The 23,161-nt window shown below is 37.7% G+C and overlaps 2 protein-coding genes across 2 annotated transcripts in view; both read right to left on the bottom strand.

The window, feature by feature from the left end:
- The window catches only part of LOC128745358 (protein gone early), a 337,621-nt gene that overhangs the window by 245,776 nt on the left and 68,684 nt on the right, over positions 1-23,161 (bottom strand). The gene's annotated exons all lie outside the window — the stretch shown is intronic.
- The window catches only part of LOC128732346 (uncharacterized), a 174,921-nt gene continuing 160,364 nt past the window's right edge, over positions 8,605-23,161 (bottom strand). Inside the window, exon 11 of the mRNA XM_053825592.1 lies at positions 8,605-8,932. Within this exon, the coding sequence (XP_053681567.1) occupies positions 8,605-8,932 (328 nt within the window). The remainder of the gene's footprint in view (positions 8,933-23,161) is intronic.

Below are 23,161 nucleotides of genomic sequence, written 5' to 3'. Positions count from 1 at the left end.
CGTGGGTGTTTTTGGAGACAAAAATTTTTTCTATGATGAATTGGGACCCCTACCCACTATAGGAGGGGGGGGCTCCTATACAAATGAAATACAAATTTCCTCATAACTCGAGAACTAATCAATCAAATGGAACCAAATTTGGCATGTGGAGGTTTCTGGAGGCAAAAATATTTTCTATGGTGAATTAGGACCCCTCCCAACTTTAAGAGGGGGTGCTTCTACACAAATAAAATACAAATTTCCTCATAATTCGAGAACTAATCAAGCAAATGGAACCATATTTGGCATGTGGGTGTTTTTGGAGGCAACCATTTTTTGTATGATGAATTAGGACCCCTTACCTTTTTAAGAGGGGGGGGCTCTCATACAAACGAAATACAAATTTCCTCATAACTCTAGAACTAATCAAGCAAATGGAACCAAATTTATCATGTGGGTGTTTTTGTAGGCAAGAATATTTTCTATGGATTTCCCCACTTTAAGAGGGGGGGGGGCTCCTATACAAATGAAAAACAAATTTCCTCATAACTCGAGAACTAATCAATCAAATGGAACCAAATTTGGCATGTGGGAGTTTTAGATAGCAGAAATTTTTTCTATGGTGAATTACTACCCCTTCCCCTTTTAAGAGGGGAGCTTCCATACAAATGAAATGCAAATTTCCTCTTATCTCGAGAAACAATCAATCAAATAGAACCAAATTTGGCATGTGGGAGATTTTGGAGTCTTGAATTTATTTTACGATAGTTAGAGACCTCTCACCCCTGTGGTAGGGGGATATGGACTCTCATACAAATAAAACAGAAATTTTTGCGAAACTCAAAAACTAATCGAACTCGAGAAATTCGAGACTCTTCCATAAAACATTAGTCAATACAAGACCACAAAAACTATCTATAGTAACACTAGATCATTCAGGACGAGACGGTCGCGAGTGTTGCCGGTGACCCGCCGTCGGAAGCACCGCCAACTGGGGGGCTTGCAAAACTCGAGATTGTGACAAAGATCATCCGAGATTCATGATTTATGTACAACACAGGTTAATTTGTGGCAATACGAAGTTTGTCGGGTCAGCTAGTAGTATATAAATACTTATATAGTCGTAACGCTCAAAATTATTCGTAATCACGTATATCGCCTCCAAAATAGTACGGATATGCCAATTTTGCGCATCAAATACGAATCATTAGCGTGTATATCTGTACGTAATGCTGATTTTTACCTTTTTTATACATATGAAAATGCTAGCTGGGGACCTAACAGGAGGCCTCCATAGAGTTTTCTGATATGCATCGCGGTGTCGCTAGTCCATCATATCCGCTTCTTCCGTTATCAATTGCGAGTTGGCGGCGTTCTCGCGCAGCGACTATTGTTTGAGTCTTCGCTTTAGCCAAAACTTTAAATGATCGTTTTTATTGACGACGGAATGAGGCTTCAGTGTTACGTCTGTTAGTCTGTGGTACTACACTGTGTTTGGCAGATGATTCAGTCCCTCGATCTCGCGCACTGTATACCTACGGGTTCACTATTTTATTACCAGTTCCCGCGCTCGCTTAAGCAAGCCCTTTTAGCCATCAGCTGTCCGCTTTCCATATTAGACCCTCCCTGCATCGCTCCGCCTCCCCTAGTTGTTCTTCCTCCGAGCATTTATGTTTCTTATTTTCTAATAATTTTTATCGTTTTTATGTTGGTGTCCCGATCAAAAATATAATAAACTCTTCAATCATTATATGGCCCTTAAAATGACCGATTGTTTGATTATCATAACTCCAGCTGGCAATAAACTCGCACTAAGGCACTCAGCGTAATTTTATTTTCGGTAAATTACCGCTCCGATAACTGTAAACCAGGCACGGCTTGTTGCAGCGAGCCAACCGGAAAGCCTCCAGGTGGCCAGCTCCAAGTGACGTGGGATAATTCTGATCTTTTTGTTGTCGCGAGCAGCATTTCCTGCAAACTCAAGCACTTCCGCAACATTACGGCCGGCAGCTCCAGCTCCAATAGTTTCCAATAGAATACGACCGACCGACCGGGAACTGTAGACGTGCACGGCTCAAGCGTAACTTTTGCTTGCCCTTGATGTTTCCTCCTTTTCCGCGTACAGACATGCCGATGAGATGTTGGCAATAACTCAACTAGCGTTTGAATAATGCTGTTCGCCGGCTTACCTCGTGTTATATACCACAGCAAGCGACAAGAATCGGCTGTGCTTCGCAGAGAATGGAATTGTATAATTTGAAAAATGAATGTCTAGCCTATTTTTCAGGGTCCGTCATTCCATTACTTACGTTGAACAAACTGGAGAACTTCAATTGCAGTCTGGGCCAAGGAGGTGAAGTTGTCCGTTTTAATTTGTTTGTTCCCAGCAGGGCTGTCCTGCACTGAGTGCACCTATATTGCTTATTTAACTGTAACTCCACAACTAAGCAAAATTCGAAAATGTTTTGTATGGAGTATTGCGCAGGTAATGCGCAGAGAGCGCGCTGAGTGTACAACCCAGTGGAAAATGGGAGTCCACCGTAAATACTTAAGATAGAGCAATACTTAGTTCAGCAATCTTATGGATAATAACTCACTCTATAAATGCCCCATACATAACATTTTCGAATTTGGCTTGGTTGAGGTGTACAGTTAAATAAGCAAAACAGGTACACTCAGTGCAGGACAGCCCTGGTTTCCAGTGAGTCATTCACCGAGGGAAAGCTCTAAGTTACAAGTTTTCTAAGTTTCATCAATTACCGAAACCCGTTCTTTTAAGAACGAACAAATTCTTATGTGAAGATGCAAAAACACTCACATGCCAAATTTTGTTCCATTTGCTTCTTTAGTTCTCAAGTTATGCATAAATTTGTGTTTCATTTGTATGAGAGCCCCCCCTGTTAAAGGTGGGAAGGGTCTCTAACCATCACTAAAACCTTTCCTGGCCCCAAAAACCTCTACATGCAAATTTTCACGTCGATCGGTTCAGTAGTTTTCGATTCTATAAGGAACATACGGCCAGACAGACAGACAGACAGAAATCCTTTTTTATAGGTATAGAAGATAAAAAATTGTTGTTCTCTGCTGATCACAATAAAATTTATTGGGCCAGCAATAATTATCAAAACAAAACATTCGGTTTCGTTTTAATGCGTTTTCCTGCGCATTTTTTTGCGGTCAATAGTGTTTAATCTGGCGTTAACTTGGTTTTAATTGCTGTTTCACGGCAGACAACTTTTAAATGTGACGATTATTGAAATTAAAATAACTGCGGCACCGCTCGTGTTGCCGTTGGTAGTACATCACTATAAGGAATTATCAAGCCAATTAGCAATCAAAGAGAAAGGGTAGGATTACATTTAATTCTCTTGTACCTTTGTTATATGTAGTAGAATTAAATTGAATTTTCATTAAATTTTCTCATTGGTTCCTGAATTGTACCAACACTTGTTCGAAAATAATTGGAAATTATTCCAACCAATCACGAAGCGAGAATTTTTAGTTAAACCGAGTTAGTTATTTTCAATTTTTCAATGGCGCGCATTGAAAATCAACAGTTTTTTTTATTCGCGTAGATGCGTAGAAGATTTTCCGATCGATTGGTGCAAAACTATATAAAATCGTTTGGGAAACCGCTAAGCTATTAGCGCTCAAAATCTTTCAGTTTTCGTGACGCTCGCATTTTTCGATTTTTTTGGAATGACGCCCTATCCCAAACATTGCCGTAAGACGTAGCCGTAGCCCTACGTCAAAAAACTTGTCCACGTGGACATTTTCCATACTCCCTGCCCCCGTTCGGTCGACAAGCGTGGCCATTTTCATTTTCATGATCTTAAATTTTGACATGACACCCTGCGTCAAAATATTCATGCTAGGAACATGCAACGTAATCACGCAGCTCGTATAAGTGGATGTACATTTTCATGCTTTTATTAATTTATCTTTTAGCGCGGGTTTCTATCGCCTCCTAAATCGACAAGCGATCTAGAATTTGATAGAACACCTAGCAAATAGGAGATGATAACATGCGCATCATCCGGAGTTTGATGTCCTGAAAGTAAAGCGAGTAGCATGTCCTGTTCACTCTGATCCAATTATGGGGTTTGAGTGATCTATTCAAAAACACCACTTTTGTTGTGAAAACGTAGTTGAATGGAAATTTAAAGCGGTTATTATTTGAGTGAGAACCAAAGAAATAAATGATCTATGAGCATTTCGTTTGCCTTTGTTAACAGTGTCTATCTGGCCTTGAGTTTGTACCTCAATCAAATAATTATTGCTATCATACATTTCGAAAAAATGGTACATTCCATTCAACTACGTTTTCACAACAAAAGTGGTATTTTGAATAGATCATTCAAAACCCATAATCGGATAACAGTGCAGCTCGCTCCTACTCGCTTTACTTTCAGGATATCAAACTTCGGATGATGCGCATGTTATCATCTCCCATTTGCTAGAATTTCTATCGAAGTTTTGATCGTTTGTTGATTTAGAACGCGGTATAAATTCACATTAAAAGAAATTAATAAAAGCACGAAAATGTACATCCACTTACATTATGCGAGAATACGTTAGTAGGGGTGTGGATGAATATTTTGACGTAGGGTGTCATGTCAAAATTTAAGATCAGCCGAGCGGCACGAAATAATGAGATATTTTTATAGTATATCGATATAATCGGTTAAAGAGAAGAGGTAGGTCAGTTATTTTCTTCAACGGTTTACCGGTTTACCTACATCAACTTTGTCTAGACTGAATGATCAAATGATAAGATCAATCGAAGGGTAGGCATAATTGATAGAATAGTTTTACACTTTTACGAACTTGTTTACTTTCAGGACATCGAATTCGTCTAGGTTCAATGTTAAAATAATAACATCGATCAAAGAGCGAGGGTAGTTTCGAATCTTTACAAAAATGTTTACCTTCAGGACTTCAATTTTGTCCAAGTGCGCTGGTAAAGTATAATTCCGGTCCTGTTGGAAAGCGAGGGTTCAGTCGCTTTTTTTAGATTCGAAGTAAACGAAAACGCATAAGTTTAAGATTGTCGTATCAGGCCTGGGAAGCAAAACAGTGCTTCCATATGATTGGCTGATCCGTTCGTGATTTGACAAATTATTTTTATATTTACTATATGAAATTTTTTTGATCGATTGTTTCAAATATCTCTACAATGCATTGAAAAATGGTTGAGTTATAAGCGTGCAAATCATAACAACTTTTCGTTACATGCTCATTTTTCGTACTTCTAAAGTGCACCCCAATATAGCAAACAAAAACGTAGTTCTACGTTAAGAATGTAACACTTGTATGGTAAAATTGTTTTACAACAACGGTAACAAAAGTGAAAATACAGTATCGGTTCGATTTTGGCACATGTGCCAAGCTCGATCCGTTATTTAGAAATAATTTTTATTCTTTTTGATACAAAGCTGACATCCTAGAATATTTTTTTACGAATGTTGACCATTCCTAGGTATTGGGATGTACACGATCATGCTGTTACTGTTTTACCTTTTACTGCACTTTAGTATCTCAATTCACATCATAAAACTAAGAGTGATGCGAAATAAGATACTGAAGCTAGCAAATCGGAAAGGTTAAATTCGCAAAAGCGGGAGTTTGATGTCCTGAAAGTAAAGTGAGTTGAAAACGTGTACGATAGTTTTTTTTTTCATTCCGATTGATTTATGGGTTTTATTTGTCCTATTTAAAAACTAAAGCATTTCGTTTGTCTTTGTTAGCAGCTATCTAGAGTTGTAAATCAAATGGAATGTCAATCTGGCCCTGAGTTTGTTCCTTAATCAAATAATTATTGCTGTCGTACATTTCGTGAAGTGGAACATTCTATTCAACCACAAAAAAGTGGTGTTTTGAATAGATCATTCAAAACCCATAATTGGATCAGAGTAAACAGGACTTCCTACTCGCTTTACTTTCAGGACATCAAACTGCGGATGACGGATAACATATCATTTATTATTTGCTAGCAATTGTATCATACATTAGATCACTTGGTGATTTAGGGGATGATACAAATGTGCGTTAAAAGATAAATTAATAAAAGCATGAAAATGTACATCCACTTACCTTGTGCGAGAATTCGTTAGTGGGAGCGTGCATGAATATTTTGACGTAGGGTGTCATGTCAAAATTTAAGGGCAGTCGAGCGGCACGAAATAATGAGATTTCGTGCGCTAATAACTGCCAGTTCTGAACGGGTTTCAATGGTTTGTATACCATTCGAATTCATAAAAGGTTCGTACACGGTTCTTCGTTATCTTCCCGCTTAACATATGTGGATGTACGCGTCAGCACTTTTATTGTTGTATCTTTTACGACACTTTATTTTCAAACTAGCTACTGTGCTGTATATAAATTCTCTATATCACTTTAACAAATTTTGTACGGCCGAGATGGTACTGTCAAATGAATCAAAATTGAGTCAAAGTGATCGAACCATCCTTGGCTACAGATATTAACGGTACTTTACGGTACACCCTAACATAATAATTTTTCTTGACTTTATGATTTGAGGGTTGAAGTGACTCTAGATTTTTATAAGTTTTACCATTACATATTAAAAAAAATTAGAAATTAAAGAGACTGGCAAAGCGAAGTTGAATTTCGGACTAAATTGAACGTTTTGTTTTTCACTATTTTTCATTATTTATTAAATATGATTACTATTTACATCGTTTTCTTTATCCTGCTTCCACTGGCGTAACTGAATGGTGACAAATACTACTCTTTCCAGCTGGTGGAAAGCGACAGCTTTTCATTATCTGTGTTCTATCATATGTATATTAATGTATTTTATGCATTTGTCAATGCAAAACATTGGTTGGAGCCACCTTAACTGATTGCGTCTCTTTTTTTTTGTTTGCTTTAGTAACTTTTAGTTTAGCTGCCATTCAATTGTTTAACACTAACGGAATAATCTAACTAACGAAGAAACGTCACTTTTCTATAGCGTCCAGTGTGTTCGTGTGTGTGTGTGTATGTTTTTGGGTGTGTGTTAGTTTGCATAACGATTAACATACATTGAATTGTTTGCTTGTCATTGTTTTAATAATAATATAGTCAAATGTTTACAACGTACTTGAGCGCGCTTTTTCCTCTCCGTTTCGACAAACTGTTACGTATTGTCGTAACGAGAAGCTTCTATCTACTTTGAATTTTTCTCTAATCGATTATATGTTTATTAAACATCAAAATGAAATGCAAAAACTGTTCCTGCGTTTGGTCCCCTCCCTACTGAAGAGTTGACCTCGTCTGGGAATCAGGGGCGCTGAAGGTTGCCAAAAACCTGTACAAAACACTCAAAACGAAACAGTCTTACCTACAGAAACAGCAACAGCAGAGTGTGGAAGTTAGGGCCTTGTGAATGGCACCTGCTGGCTGGCTGACTGTTCCAACAAGCTGCTCGGTTGTCGTTCTCGTTCTTGTTTCCTGTTCCTCGCGCAATTAAACCTAACTTAAAAACAAAGGTCAAAATTCTTTTATTTTTCCTCCTATTCTCACGGTCGTCCACTAGAACTGAATATTGCAACTACGGTTTCATCAATGTTTGTTTCATATTTCGTCTAAATTTCATTTCCCTAATCTTTGTTCGTGGTTTTTTTTTCTTTCTTTCGTTTTCTTACAAGCTACACGTATGTTTTCCTTAAACAAGATTTTTTTCTTCTCCCTCTGTGTTTCCTCTTTTTCGTGCACGGAAAAACACGGTGACAGGGGGATTGCTTTATTTTTCTCCTATTTCTACACAACACTCTTTGAGAGAAGCGAAACCTTACTCGGTTATTGATAACAAAAAACGAAAGTCGATAACAATGTGTGTGTGTTAGAATCGTAACGATAATAAGGAAATCGAAGTAAAAAACTAAAAACAACGGAACGAACAGTAATAATAATAATAATAATAATAATAATTTAACGAGTTCTAAACGCGAAATTTTTAACGAAGCTGCGGGTTATGACATGGGGAAAGAGTAGAATAGGTTTTTTTTAGTTTGGTGGGGGGAACTGTGTCGACCGTGTCTAAACATCTGAGGCGGATTTTTTTTTCGAATCGCAGGTTTCGACGCGGTCAAGATTGAACCCGGAAAAAAGCAGGAAAGCCGATCTGAAAGAAATTTTCCATCTGTCATGTGTCATGAATTGAAATAAAAAAAAATTAAGCGGTTCTAAGCTACATGTTTGCTGTGAATGGTAAATCACAATCAAAGTAAGAAGAAAATTTCTTTCAGTGTAGTTCGTTTTTTTTTTGCTCTGTTCTGTCATGATGTGTGAGTCACAGTAAATTGACAAAGTTCGAGTCTTGACTATCGAATTGCTTACTCGCTAACGTGGTAGATTTTTATCTGCGTCTTCGGCTGAATAAGGGTTCTCCCGAGAAGGCTTACTAACTAATGAAGGTTGACAAAATGACAAATAAATACATACAACAAATGGGAATAGTTCGAGGAGTGATGAGCCGAATTTTGAAATGGAACAAGAAAAGAAACTAGATAAGAGAATGAAAAAGTCCTAGCAAAGTCCCTCCAACAGGGGACTCATCTGGTGCTCGAAACCCTTGCGCTGTCGTCCTTCTATTCTGATAGTGATTACCATTCGACGGGGTCAATAGTGTCGGTGGTCGCTCCGGCCGCGTCCATTTCCGTTTCCGCTACCCATGATGTTAGGCTCCCGAAAGTCACTACTGCTGTCCCGGTGGCTGGGCCGGCCCCGGTCGCCCGGTCGCTCGTCGATGCCGGCTCCGGTCCGGCGTCCGCCGTCGTCTCCCCGGTGGTTGCTCTTGTGGTGATGGTGGTGGTGCCGTTTCTTCTCGCCCTTGACGCACACGTCCGACACGACCATCTCGGAGCCATCCCGGACGGCCATGCTGTCCCGCGGGTAGTCCCGGCTGCGATTCGTCGACAGGTTCTCTCGTGATCTGTTGATGAAAAATCTAGGTGTAGGTGAAAACAGATCGCTAGCAGCGTTCGGCAGGTCACGGGGCGGTCAGTATCATAGTTAGTTGGTGGGCGTAGGGGTGTCGGAAGGTATGTGGTATGTAGTTGTGCTTTGGAAGTGTTTGGTGTCGGGTTGATTTGAGGAAAAAAATAATGGACCGACTTACTCGGTCCGATTTGGAGACATAAAAAGTAAGGCCTACGACCAGGCTTTTGATATATTGTGATATCATCCAAGTGTTTTACTGTATTTCGCACTTTATTCTTTCAAGTGGAGTCGATAAAGCAGATTTCTTCAAAAAAGGGGGAGGGTGTGTAGAAGCCTAAGAAGAAGTCCTTTTTCGTGCTTTTGCTTTTTTGAAAGTTCGATTAATTACTTAAACCGGACATAGATCAAGCCACTAAAAATCATCTTTAATTCCAAGAACGTTAGGTTGCTAAAATCGCCACCGTCATTTATTATTAACGGGGTTTTAATCGTTAAATGGTCATTCGCTGCTAATACCAGCGTCTTTAAAGTCCAACCCCAAATCGGTCCCAAATCTGACTCAAATCAGCCACAAATACGACTTGAAAACCAAATTAAATTGGTCACTCACTAATCCTATTATACCGACGCTAAATTCGATTGAAATCGACATCGACTTTTAACCAGGAGCAAAGTCCAACCAAAATTGATCCAAAATCTAGTCTGAAAACGGCTTAAAGATCGATTAAAGAGGACCAAAATTTGACTCATATCGGTTTCAACTCAAATCAGACTTAAATGGGCTTCAAATGCAACTAAAATGGGACGGGAATCTGAGAGAAATCGCTCTCGTATTTAAAGTCGGATTAAAGTCCGACCCAAATCCACCCAGTCGTCCTCAAGGCGGACTCAAATCGGTCCTAAATCCGAAGAAAATTAGCTTCAAATCAGACTCGTGAATTGACCTCAAATCGGATTGAAATCAGTCCCAAATTCGACTGAAACCGCTAGTGGGTTTAATATCGGTTTATAATCCGAATAAAATCGGTTCCAAATCCAACACCAATTGGTCCGAAGTCTGACTTAAATTGGCTCGAAATGCCGTCTTTAAAATCGGAGTAAAGTGAAAACAAAATCTGCCTCAAATCCGACTTAAATCGGTCCCAAATCCGTCTGAAATCGACGCCGTCTTTTAATTCGGAACAAAGTCGGAACCAAAATTGATCCTAAATCTGATCCAAGTGGCCTGATTTGGGCTGAAAACGGTTAAAAGTAGACCCAAATTCCAATTTATTCCGGTTTCAATTCAAAATCGGGCTCAAATGGGCTTCAAATGCAACTAAAACTGGTCCGAAATCTGAGTAAAATCGCCCTCGACTTTAAAGTCAGATTAAAGTCGGACCCAGATCCACCAAGTCGTCTCCAAGGTGGACTCAAATCCGAATGAAATCGTCACTAATTTTAAAGTCGGCTTAAACCCGACCAAAATCGGCCCAAAATCAGACTCGTGAATTGACTCCAACTCCGACTGAAATCGGATTCAAATCACCAGAGGCTTAAAGTCGGATTAAGGTCCAAATAAAATCGGTCCCAAATCCATCAAAAATTGGTCTGAGGTCCGACTCAAATCGTCCCCCGATCCGACGTACATCGAACTGAAGTTGGCCCCAAATCCGACTGAAATCGGCCATAAGTCTGACTGGAATTGCCACTGCCTTTAAAGTCAGATTAAATTCCGATCCCAAATTGGTCCAAACTGGACTCAAATACGACTTCGAGCCCAAATCCGATTGAAATCGATACCGACTTTTAAACCGAAACAAAGTCCTGCCAAAATTCATCCTAAATTGGACTTAAAATCCAATCCAAAATCAGGCAAAAAATGGCTTAAAGTTCGACCAAAACGCGACTCAAATCGGGTCCAATTCAAATCGAACTCAAATGGTCTTCAAATGCAACTGAAATGGACCCGCAATCAGGGTAAAATCGCTCTCGACCTTAACGTTGGATTAAGATCCGATTAAAATCGGACACAAATTCGCCAAATCGTCTCCAAAGCGGACTCAAATAGGTCCCAAATCCGACTAAAACTGCCTCTGATGTTAAAGTCGGATTAAAAACCGAGCAAAATCGGCTCAAAATCAGACTCGTGAATTGGCTCCAAGTCCGATTGAAATCAGCGACTTTAAAATCGGAATAAAGTTCGAACAAAATCCGAAAGAAATCGCCACTGATTTTAAAGTCGGATTAAAACCCGAACAAAATCTGAATTGACTCCACATCCTGGAGCTCCTGCTCCTGAATTGACTGGATCATCCTCAGCGGATTTAAAGTCGGATTAAAGTCCGAATAAAATCGGTTCCAAATCTAACACCAATTGGTCCGAAATCCGACTCAAATTGGCCTTAAATCTGACTGAAATTATTACCGATAATAAAATCGGAGTAAAGTTTGTGCAAAATCTATCTCAAATCCGACTCAAATTGGTTCCAGATCCGACTGACATGGCCACTGATGTCGAATGAAAACTCGAACAAAATCGGTCTAAAATCAGACTCATGAATTGACTCCAAATCCGTCTGAAATCGGACTTAAATCGGCCCTAAAGAAATCGCCAGCGGCTTTAAAGTCGGATTAAAGTCCGAATGAAATCGGTCCCAAATCCAACACCAATTGGTCCGAAGCTCGACTCAAATCGTCTCCAGATCCGACTGAAATCGGCCTTAACCCAAGTAACAATTTGGGTGTTATTACACTCTTATGATGGCATTTAAGTCCAAAACTGGTCTTGAAGACCACCATAGGAGTACAATAAAACTCACATTGTTGCTTGGGAAGTCTGACTGAAATTGTCACCAACCTTATAATCGGAGTGAAGTTCGAGCAAAATCTGTCCGAAATTTGGCCTTAAATTTGGACTCAAATCGATTCCAAATACGACTAAAATCGCCAATGATTTTAAAGTCGGATTAAAACTCGAACAAAATCGGTCCAAAATCAGACTTCAATCAGTCCCAAATCAGACGTAAGTTGCCTTTGAATCCGATTCGAATCGATCCCAAATCCGATTGAAATCGACACCGACTTTTAATTCGGAACAAAGTCTAACCAAATTTGATCCTAAGTCTAATCCAAATTGGCTCCAAAATCAGTCTGAAAACGGATGGATTAAAGAGGACCAAAATTTGACTCAAATCGGTTTCAACTCAAATCAAACTTAAATGGGCTTCAAATGCAACTAAAATGGGGACGGAAATCTGAGAGAAATCGCCCTCGTATTTAAAGTCGGATTAAAGTCCGACCCAAATTCGCCCAGTCGTTCTCAAAGCGGACTCAAATCGGCCACAAATCTGAGTAAAATCTGACTCAAATCGGTCCTAAATCCGAACAAAATTAGCCCCAAATCAGACTCGTGAATTGACCTCAAATCGGATTGAAATCGGTCTCAAATCGGCCCCAAATCTGACTAAAACCGCCAACGGCTTTAATATCGGAAAAAAGTCCGAATAAAATCGGTTCCAAATCCAACACAAATTAGTCCGAAATACGACTCAAATCGGACTCAAGTTGGCATGAAATCCGACTGAAAATGGTCCTATATGTGACTGAAATTGTCATTGTCACAGACTTTAAAGTCAGATTAAAGTCCGATCCCGAATTGGTCTGACTCAAATCAGCCACAAATACGATTTAGAAACGGAATAAAAGCGATCGCTAATCTGATTCAAATCAACACCGACTTTTAATCCGGAACAAAGTCCTACCAAAATTGATCCTAAATTGTATTTAAAATCCAATCTAAAATCAGGCAGAAAACGGCTTAAAGTTGGATTGTATGTATGTATGTATGAGGATTACCAAGTCGCTTAAGGATGTTGCTTCATGCACCTCGCCTATTCTCAATACACCAGAACATGATTCTCTTTGCCCTTGATGATGCTATGAGCGTTGAAGATGATGGTATAAATATCACCATCAAGGATATTCGTCAAGGAGCAAATGACACCAATCAAAAATATAAATATTCGGTGGAGCTAGGTGGAATAGGATTCTAGGAATTTCTACACAAGCATGTAAGCTTTTTTATGACAGCACGCAGGTTGCTCCAAGGGCAGCAATTCAAATACGGGAAGATATAAAATTTATTCCTGTTACAGAATTCATCAATAGAGATATTGTAGCAATACATTTCCAAACTTTTGAACGATGATTTTATACCGATGGATAATACAGCTTCCATCGAGCAACTTGAAACAGTCTCGTCAACATTTACCACTAATATCATGACAGCTTTTGAGAAAGCTGCCCACTGAAGTGGAAAACTTCAAGCAAATACGCATGGTGGTATCGAAAGCTTGAAAAGCTTAGAAAATTGACTAGGAAACTTTTCAACAAAGCCAAGGCTACTTCTGATTGGACTAATTATAGAGAATGTCTAACAGAGTACAATCGAGAAATCCGTAAATCTAAAAGAAGGGATTGGAGGAATATATGCGAGCAAGTTGACAGCTTACCTGTTGTAGCAAGACTTCACAAAGCTAAGCCCTTTCAAAAGATCACGCTAATGGACTTGGAAGCCTAAGAAATAAACATAGCCAGTTTACAATCGATTCTCAGGAATTGCTTAGTATCATCATGATAGACACACACTTTCCAGGCTCAATTTAAACGTCTTCCGATGACGCACAGGGCTTCAACGCAGCTCAGTCTAGTTCAATTAGGGACGAAGATGGAGTTCAAGAATTAGCCAGTGCTATTTTCAGGGAGTCGAGAGATGAGTGGGTAGTGGATTCTATAAGTACCTTCAAGTCTCCAGGATTAGATGGAATTTACCCAGTGCTATTACAAAAAAGCAAGGATATCACGGTTCCTCTTCTGGCAAAGATGTTTGGGGCAAGTTTGGTACTAGGATATATTCCTAAGAAATGGCGAGAAGTCCGGGTTATCTTCATTCCTAAAGCGGGAAAACGTGACAGGACAAATCCCAAAGACCAATCAGTCTCACATCTGTGATTTGAAAAAATCATGGATCTTCATATCAAATTATCATACTTGAAAAGAAGACCTTTGAACAAATTCCAGTTTGCCTACTAAGCAGGAAAATTAACTGGAACAGCACTTCATAGGTTGATTTCGAAAATAGAGAAGTCTTTTGACAATAAAGAAATCTCACTTGCAGCTTTTCTTGATATTGAGGGAGCATTTGACAACGCCTTCCACAATTCAATAAATAAAGCCATAGAGAAATGAGGTTTTGACAGGTGCACTTCCAATTGGATACCTGCATGCTATGCCAACCGCATAATAACAGCAAAACGGGGACGATCTACTTTAAGGACAAAACCGCCTAGAGGTTACCCTCAAGGGGGAGTCCTGCCTCCTATGCTGTGGTCTCTAGTAGTCGATGATCTTCTAAATAAATTGGCTGACAAAGGCTATAAAATCTTAGGATTCGCTGACGATATAACAATTTCAGTAAGGGGAATGCAGTCTTACCTAAACTACACACTTAAATGGTGTAACTTGGTAGGACTAACATTACAGCAATCAAAGTGAATACGAAGGCGTATTCTCGGAGAGGGCGTTCTAACGCCTAGCGAGATATGGTCTGCTGAAACAAAAAAGGTACTGAAATCCATTAAGGAAGTCATACCTTCTTGGGGGGAAAGGCAAATTCATTGGGTGACCAACACTCTGACTCATAGTGATGGAACGAACTGATTATGCAAACAGCAACTCGGAGTATACCACAATAGATCTAACTAATGGTCGCAGTGGTTCAGGCTCCCATAAAAAAAATGAGGATTACCACCTATCGTAGCAGAATAACCGTTCATAGCAATGGGCCTATCTTGACAAGGAGAGTTGTACAAACATAACGATTGGTCACGTTTACTAGCTCCTGTATGAAGGTCCAAAATGGAATCGGTCGGCAAGTAATATCATTAGCTCATACCAGCCAGGGGTATTTAAGAATCTCCTTCCATAAACTAAATCACATGAGTCAATCGTTAAGTAACCCCTCCCAATGCAGAATGACCCCAATAGGTGGAGAGAAGGGCCCGTTCATTACCCACAATGTGTTGTTAGCCGGGCCAAGGTTAACCTTAGGAAGTTGACCACCTCACTCTCCCTAAGCATACTGCTTCAAACAAGTACCCTGATGGATTCTCCCATTCACTGATGTTATTGATGCCGGAAAAATGCAACGAGCGAGGCACAAAAGCAAACGATGCGAAATTGCTATACGAAACGACACTCAGACTGAGATGAGACTAACCTTGATATTCGAAAATTATCTTGTAATGCCAATAATTACGAAAATAAGATATATATTTTTTTATAAATTTAGTTTAATGGTAATGGAACTCATAAGCAGTCATAATTTGTAAGTTTACAGCGAAAAATACTATGCTCGTGCGAAATTTATAATGGTTCGAAAACCATGTGACAACTTAAATTTATTCTACCTGAAAATAAAAATCAGGCATAATGAAGCGAGCTAATATATTCCCTAAGTTGATAAGCATTTCTTCTTACCAACGCTAATATGCAGAGATATAGCGCCCTACACGCTTAAAAAACGGCTTAAAGTTGGATTATGCGTAAATCGGTTCCAATTCAAATCGAACTCAAATAAGCTTCAAATGAAACTGAAATGGGCCCGAAATCAGAGTAAAATCGCCCTCGACCTTAAAGTTTGATTAAGGTCCGGTTAAAGTCAGACCCAAGACGTCTAAATCCGACTGAAATTGCCACTGATTTTAAAGTCGGATTAACGGAAAATTAGCAGTCATTAACTTTTCGTCGGAAAATCCAATTTCGGAAGCATTTTTGTTTCAAACAAAAAAACTACTTTTGAATTTTGCAGAATCGATGACGACTAATTTCACCTTAAAAGCCGAATAAAATCGGCCCAAAATCAAACTTAAAGCAGCCCCAGATCAGTCATTAAAGTCCGATCCCAAATTGGACTCAAATCAGTCATAAATACGACTTAAAAATCGAATCAAATCGGTTACTAGTCTGATTCAGATCGGATCATGGGGACTCCAAATTTCCCATTATAATGGAGAACAAAGTTCAACCAAAATTGATCTTTGATCCAAATTAGCTACAAAATCAGGCTGAAAACGGCCTAAAGTTAGATTAGAGTCCGATCAAAATCGAACCTAAATGCGCCAAGTCGTCTCTAAAACGGACTTAAATCGGCCTCAAAACTGAGAGTAAAATCGATCCCAAGTCCATCTGAAATCGACAAGAACTTCAAAGTCGTATTAAAACCCGATCAAAATCTGACTCAAAGACTATCGAACTTTTGGATGACATTAGACTGGCAAATGGGACATGAAATTGGCATTGAAATCGGTGGTTAAAGTGAAATTTCAGGTTTTAAAATAAGACATTGAATGAGACTTGAATATAACTTCAAATTACACTGAAAAGGAGACTTGAATTTAACCTTAAAATCGGACATTAAATAGAGTAGACAATCTGAAATTAGATTTAAATTGCCATTGAAACTGGATCTGAAGTCGAAGATGAAATTGGAACTACATTAGGCTTGAAATTGTGGATTTAAAATGGGACGTCAAAATTGGACCTCTATAGGACTTCAAAATGAATTTGAAACTAGACTTGAATTTGGTCCAAAAGTCGGACGTTAAATTGCACTTGAAATTGAATCTGAAACGGGACGTAAAATTGAAACTAAATTAAACTTGAAATTGGCCTTTAAACGGGACATTAACCCTCTAACGTCGTAAAAATGATGCAATCAAGCAAATGACTACTTTGTCGTGAAAGTACACTCAAAAGAAGCTCGAGCGTTGATTTTCATGAAAAAATATTTATCTGGACGACTACCAGGTATGAAATAGTCCAATTTCTCTTTTTTGCTTATCATGCCTAACGCTCTACCAAAACATTTTTTCAGTTCAAATATATCACAAAATTGAAATAAAGCATGCAAATTACACGTAGGAAAACTTTGAGGTCAAACATTTTGTTCTAGCTATCCTTTTTGTTCAAAAATAAAAAAGGGAATATTCGCACCATAATTTTTTTCGGAATTTTCGGAATTCTTGTTTTTGAAAGATGATAACTTTTGAACGCATGGTCAGAATGTTGTGATAATAATATCAAAATGTCAGGAAATCTGTTATGAACATATATTCCGTATTCCGGTTTTTCCGTATAGTCAATTCAAGACAAATTTCGTATGTGGCTCTGGAGCTTCAAAAGCGAATGCCGTCTACAGACGGTCTTACCCGTTAGAGGGTTAAAGTTGGACTTAAAATGGCATTTGGAACTAGATTTGAATTTGGACCTCAAATCGGATATTAAATTACACTTGAATTTGGAACTGAAATCAGAGGTGAAATTGGAACTAAATTAGATTTAAAATCGGGCAAAAAATTGGAACTAAATTACACTTGAAATTGGACTTAAAATGGGACATTGAAAGTGGACATTATTGGGGTTTGAACTGCGCTTGGAAATAGACTTGAATTTTGCCTCAAAATCGGACATTTAATTGCACTTGAAATTGGATCTGAAATCGTACGTAAAATTGAACCTAAATTACGCTTCCAATTGGACTTAAAATAGAACATTAATATTGAACCTCTATAGGACTGCAAATGGCATTTGGAGACAGACTAGAACTAGATTTTGACTCTCAAATCGGACATTAAATTGCGCTTGAAATTGAACCTCAGTTGGACTTCCAATGGCGCTCAAATCGGATATTAAATTACATTTGAAGTTGGATCTAAAATCGGAGCTGAAATTGGATCTGAAATCAGACGTAAAATTGGAACTACCGTACACTTGAAATTGGATTTAGCATGGGACATTGAAATTGGACCTTAATTCGAAAAGGTTTGAAAATGCACTCGAGATCGGACGTGAAATTGGAACGAACGAACGAACTTAGACTCTAAATTGGACTTAAAGTGGGACATTCAATTGGGCACGAAATTGAACATGAAAATGCACCTGAAATTGGGTTTCATATTGGAGTTGAAACTGGAATCAAATTGGATTTGAACTGGGACACTAAAGTGGGACACTAAATTGGACCAAAAATTACACTTGAAATTTGTTTTTGAAATCGCACTTGAAATTTGATTACAAATCGGAATTGAAATTGAATTTGATTTTTGACATAAAATGGGACATTAAGGTGGATTTGAAATTGGACCTCAAATGGATTTGAAACTGCAATTGAAATACTGCTATTGCACTTGAGATCGGAGGTGAATTAAATTGGACACGAAATTGGAGTTAAAGTGGGACATTCAATTGGATATGAAATTGAAGTTGAAAACACACTTGAAATCAGATTTAAAATTGGGGTTTTAATTATACCTGAAATTGGATTTCAAATCGGAGTTGAAATTCGAGGTGAATTGGATTTGAATTAGGATTTAAAATGGGACACTAAATTGAACTTGAAATTGGGGCTGAAATTCACCAGGAATCAAGCTTGAAATTGGAAGTGAATTTGATTTTGTACCTGAAATGGGACACTGAATTGGGCCTGGATATGGGACCTCAAATTTCAAATACATTTGAAATTGTGCAATTGCACTCGAGATCGGAGAGAAAATCGGAATTAAATTGGACTCGAAATTATACTTGAAGTGGGACATTCAATTGGACACGAAATTGAACTTAAAACATACTTAAAATTAGATTTTAACCTGGGTTTGAAAGTGTACTTGAAATTGGATTTCAAATCGGGGTTAAAACTGTAATCAAATTGAAGTTGAATTAGGATTTTAAATGGGACACTAAATTTTACTCGAAATCAAGCTGGAAATTTGATTTCAATCAAGCTTTAAATTTGATAGGAATTAAATATGAATTTGGATTTAAAATTGGACAAGAAATGGCACTTGATACTTGCAATTGCACTCGGGATTAAAAGAGGAATCGGAATTAAATTGGACTCGAAATTGGATTTAAAGTGGGACATTCAATCAGACACGAAATTGAACTTGAAAATGCACTTGAAATTGGATTTTATACTGGAGTTGAAGCTGAAATCAAATTGGATTTGAACTAGGATTTAAAGTGGGACACTAAATTGGACCGGAAATTACACTTGAATTTTGTTTTTGAAATCGCAGGCTTGAAATTTGATTTCAAATCGGAATTTAAGTTGGAATTGAATTCGATTTTGCTATTAAAATGGGACACTAAAGTGGATTTGAAATTGGACCTCACATTGATTTGAAATTCTGCAATTGCACTCGAGAGAGCAGGTGACATTGAAATTAAAATGGACACAAAATTGGAGTTCAAGTGGAACATTCGATTGGCCACGAAATTGAAGTTGAAAACACACTTCTTATTTGATTTTAAATTGGGTTTGAAAGTGTACTTGAAAAGGGATTTTAAATCGAAGTTGAAACTGTAATAAAATTGGACGTGAATTAGGATTTTAAATGGGACACTAAGTTTTACTTGAAATCAACCTTGAAATTAAATATGAATTTGGACTTAAAATGGGACATGAAATTGCACTTGAAATTCTGCAATTGCACTCGGAATCGAAGGGTTAATTGGACTCGAAATTGGACTTAAAGTCGGACATTCAATTGGACACAAAATTGTACTTAATTAGAAATTGTAGAAAATTAGTCCTCAAATAGATTTGAAATTGCACGTGAAATTCTGTAATTACACTTGAAATTGGGTTTGAAATCGCACTTGAATCAATTGCAAACAGGCTTAAAATAGGATTTCAAATCGAATTTAAAATTGGATTCGAATTAAGATCTAAAATGGGACACTAAATAGGACTTGAAATTGGGCCTAAAATTGTACTTGTAATTTGATTTCAATCTGGAATTGGAATCAAATTTGAATTTTGACTTTAAATGGGACGCTTAAGTGGACTTGAAACTGCACTTAAAAATCTGCAATTGCACTTGAAATAGGAGGTGAAATTGGAATTGAATTGGACTCGTAATTATACTTAAAGTGGGACATTCAATTGGACACGAAATTGAACTTGAAAACACATTTGAAATTAGCCTTTAAATTTCGGATTTCAATTCCGAGTTGAAGCTGTAATCAAATTGGACTTGAATAAGGATTTTAAATGGGACACTAAATTTTACTTGAAATTGCGCTTGAAATTTGATTTCAATTCGGAATTGAAATTGGAATTAAATATGAATTTGGATTTCAAATTGGACACGAAATTGCACTTGAAATTCTGCAATTGCACTCGGGATCGAAGGATCGGAGTTAAATTGGTTTTAAAGTGGGATATTCAATTGGACTCGAAATTAGACTTAAAGTGGGACATTCAAATAGACACGAAATTGATCTTGAAAATGCACTTGAAATTAGGTTTTATACTGGAGTTGAAGTTGAAATCAAATTGGATTTGAACTAGGATTTAAAATGGGACACTAAATTGGACCTGAAATTACACTTGAATTTTGTTTTTGAAATCGCACTTGAAATTTGATTACAAGTCGGAATTAAAATTGAAATTGAATTTGGTTTTGGACTTAAAAAGTGATATTAAAGTGGATTTGAGATTGGACCTCAAATGGATTTGAAACTGCATTAGAAATTCTGCAATTGTCCTTGAGGTCGGAGGTGAAATTGGAATTAAATTGAATATGAAATTGGACCTAACGTGGGACATTCAATTAGACACGAAATTGAAGTTGAAAACACACTTGATATTAGATTTTAAATTGGGTTTGAAAGTATACTTGAAATTGGATTTTAAATCGGAGTTGAAACTGTAATAAAATTGGACGTGAATTAGGATTTTAAATGGGACACTAAGTTTTACTTGAAATCATTTGCATTTGAAGCATTTGAAAATTTGAAATTCAAGCATTTGAAATTCTGCAATTGCACTCGGGATCGAAGGGTAAATCGGAGTTAAATTGGACATTCAATTGGACACAAAATTGTACAGAATTAGTCCTCAAATAGATTTGAAATTGCACTTGAAATTCTGCAATTACACTTGAAATTGGGTTTGAAATCACACTTGAATCAATTGCAATCAGGCTTAAAATAGGATTTCAAATCGAAATTGAAATTGGATTTGAATTAAGATTTGAAATTTTACTTGAAATTAGATTTCAATCCGAAATTGGAATTGGAATTAAATTTGAATTATGATTTAAAATGGGACGCTTAACTGGACCTGAAACTGCACTTGAAATTCTGCAATTGCACTCGAGATCGATGGGGAAGTCGGAATTAAATTGGACTCGAAATTGGACCTAAAGTGGGACATTCAATTGCATTTAAAACACACGCGTGAAATTAGATTTTAAATTGGGTTTGAAATTGTACTTGAAACTGGATTTCAAATCAAAGTTAAAACTGAAACTAAAATGGATTTGAATAAGAATTTGAAATGGGACAGTTGGAATTAAAATTGGGATTGAAATCGCACTTAAGATCAGGCTTGAAATTGTAATTAACACCGTTCTATTTTACACCGAAGGGAGGATACGCTCCAAAAGCGACATGGTTTGATATAATTTGCACATGAAATTTTACATCAAATTGGACTTGGAACTGTACTTAAATTTAGTGATGAAACCGTACTTGAAAATTGAGACTAAATCTATTTGTGAGCAAATGACCTCTATCTGCTATTTGCAGCCCCCAAATTCTTTCAATTTAACGTTAGAGGTATTTTGAAAGTAACAACCTGCTGCCGAATCAGAAATAATTTGAATCTGATTATAATTTGATTAATAAAATTAGTCTGACTGGACCAGATCATTCGTTCTATATCTCGGCGCTACTCACAAAACTGTTTAGCCCCTTAATGTCTCTCTCGAGTTGAGATCGTAGGTGAAGTTGGACCTCCATTGGACTTCAACTAGCATTTGGGAACAAGATTTGAATTTGGTCCTCAAATCGGATAATAAATTGTGTTTGAAATTGGACCTGAAATCGAGTGTAAAATTGGAGCTAAATTACGTTTAAAATTGAACTTAAAATGGGACATTGAAACTGGACCTCAATTAGGCTTCATTTTGCGCTTGCAAATATACTTGAATATTGCCTTAAAACCGAACATTAAATTGTACTTGAAATTGGGTCTGAAAACAGAAGTGAAATTGGGCTTGAAATCGGAGGTGAAATTGGAACTATATCAGACTAGAAATTTGGACTTAAAATGGGACGTTGAAATTGGACCTCAATAGGACTTCAAATGACACTTGAAACTAGACTTGAACTTGCTCTTTAGATCAAACATTAAATTGCTATTAAAATTGGTTCTGAAATCGGCGGTGAAATTGGAACTAAATTACACTTGGAGAAATTGGACTTAAAATAGGACATTGAAAGTAGACCTCAATTGGGTTTCAAATTGCGCTTGAAAATAGACCTGAATTTGGACTTAAAATGGGAAATCTATACCTATAAAGAAGGATTTCTGTCTGTCTGTCTGTCTGTCTGTCTGTCTGTCTGTCTGTCTGTCCTGTGTTCCTTATAGAATCAAAAACTACTGAACCAATCGGCGTGAAAATTTGCATGTAGAGGTTTTTGGGACCAGGCAAGGTTTTAGTGATGGTTAGAGACCCCTCCCCCCACTAAGAGGGGGGGCTCCCATACAAATGAAACACAAATTTCTGCATAACTCGAGAACTAATCAAGCAAATAGAACCAAATTTGGCATGTGGGTGTTTTCGGTGACAAGAATTTATTCTAGGGTAATTTGAGACCCCTCCCCTCTTTATAAGGGGAATTATCACTCCTCTCCCCTTTAAGAGAGGGGGTTTCCATACAAATTTCCTCATAACTCGAGAACTAATCAAGCAAATGGAACCAAATTTGGCATGTGAAAGTTTTCGAGGGCAAGAAAATTTTCTATGTTGAATTAGGACCCCTCCTCACTTTAAGAGGGGGGGCTCCTGTACAAATGAAATACCAATTTCCTCATAACTCGAGAACTAATCAAGCAAATGGAACCAAATTTGGCATGTGTGTGTTTTTGGAGACAAAATTTTTTTCTATGATGAATTGGGACCCCCCCCTTTAAGTGGGGGGGGGGGCTCCTATACAAACAAAATACAAATTTCCTTATAACTCGAGAGCTAATCCAGCAAATGGAACCAAATTTGGCATGTAGGTGTTTTTGGAGGCAAGAATTTTTTCTATGATGAATAAGAACCTCTCCCCACTTTAGGAGGGGGGGGCTCCTATACAAATGAAATACAAATTTCCTCATAACTCGAGAACTAATCAAGCAAAT

The sequence above is a fragment of the Sabethes cyaneus genome, chromosome 1 (assembly GCF_943734655.1).
Source record: "Sabethes cyaneus chromosome 1, idSabCyanKW18_F2, whole genome shotgun sequence".
Classification (NCBI taxonomy): domain Eukaryota; kingdom Metazoa; phylum Arthropoda; class Insecta; order Diptera; family Culicidae; genus Sabethes; species Sabethes cyaneus.
This window is presented reverse-complemented; position numbering and strand designations above follow the sequence as displayed.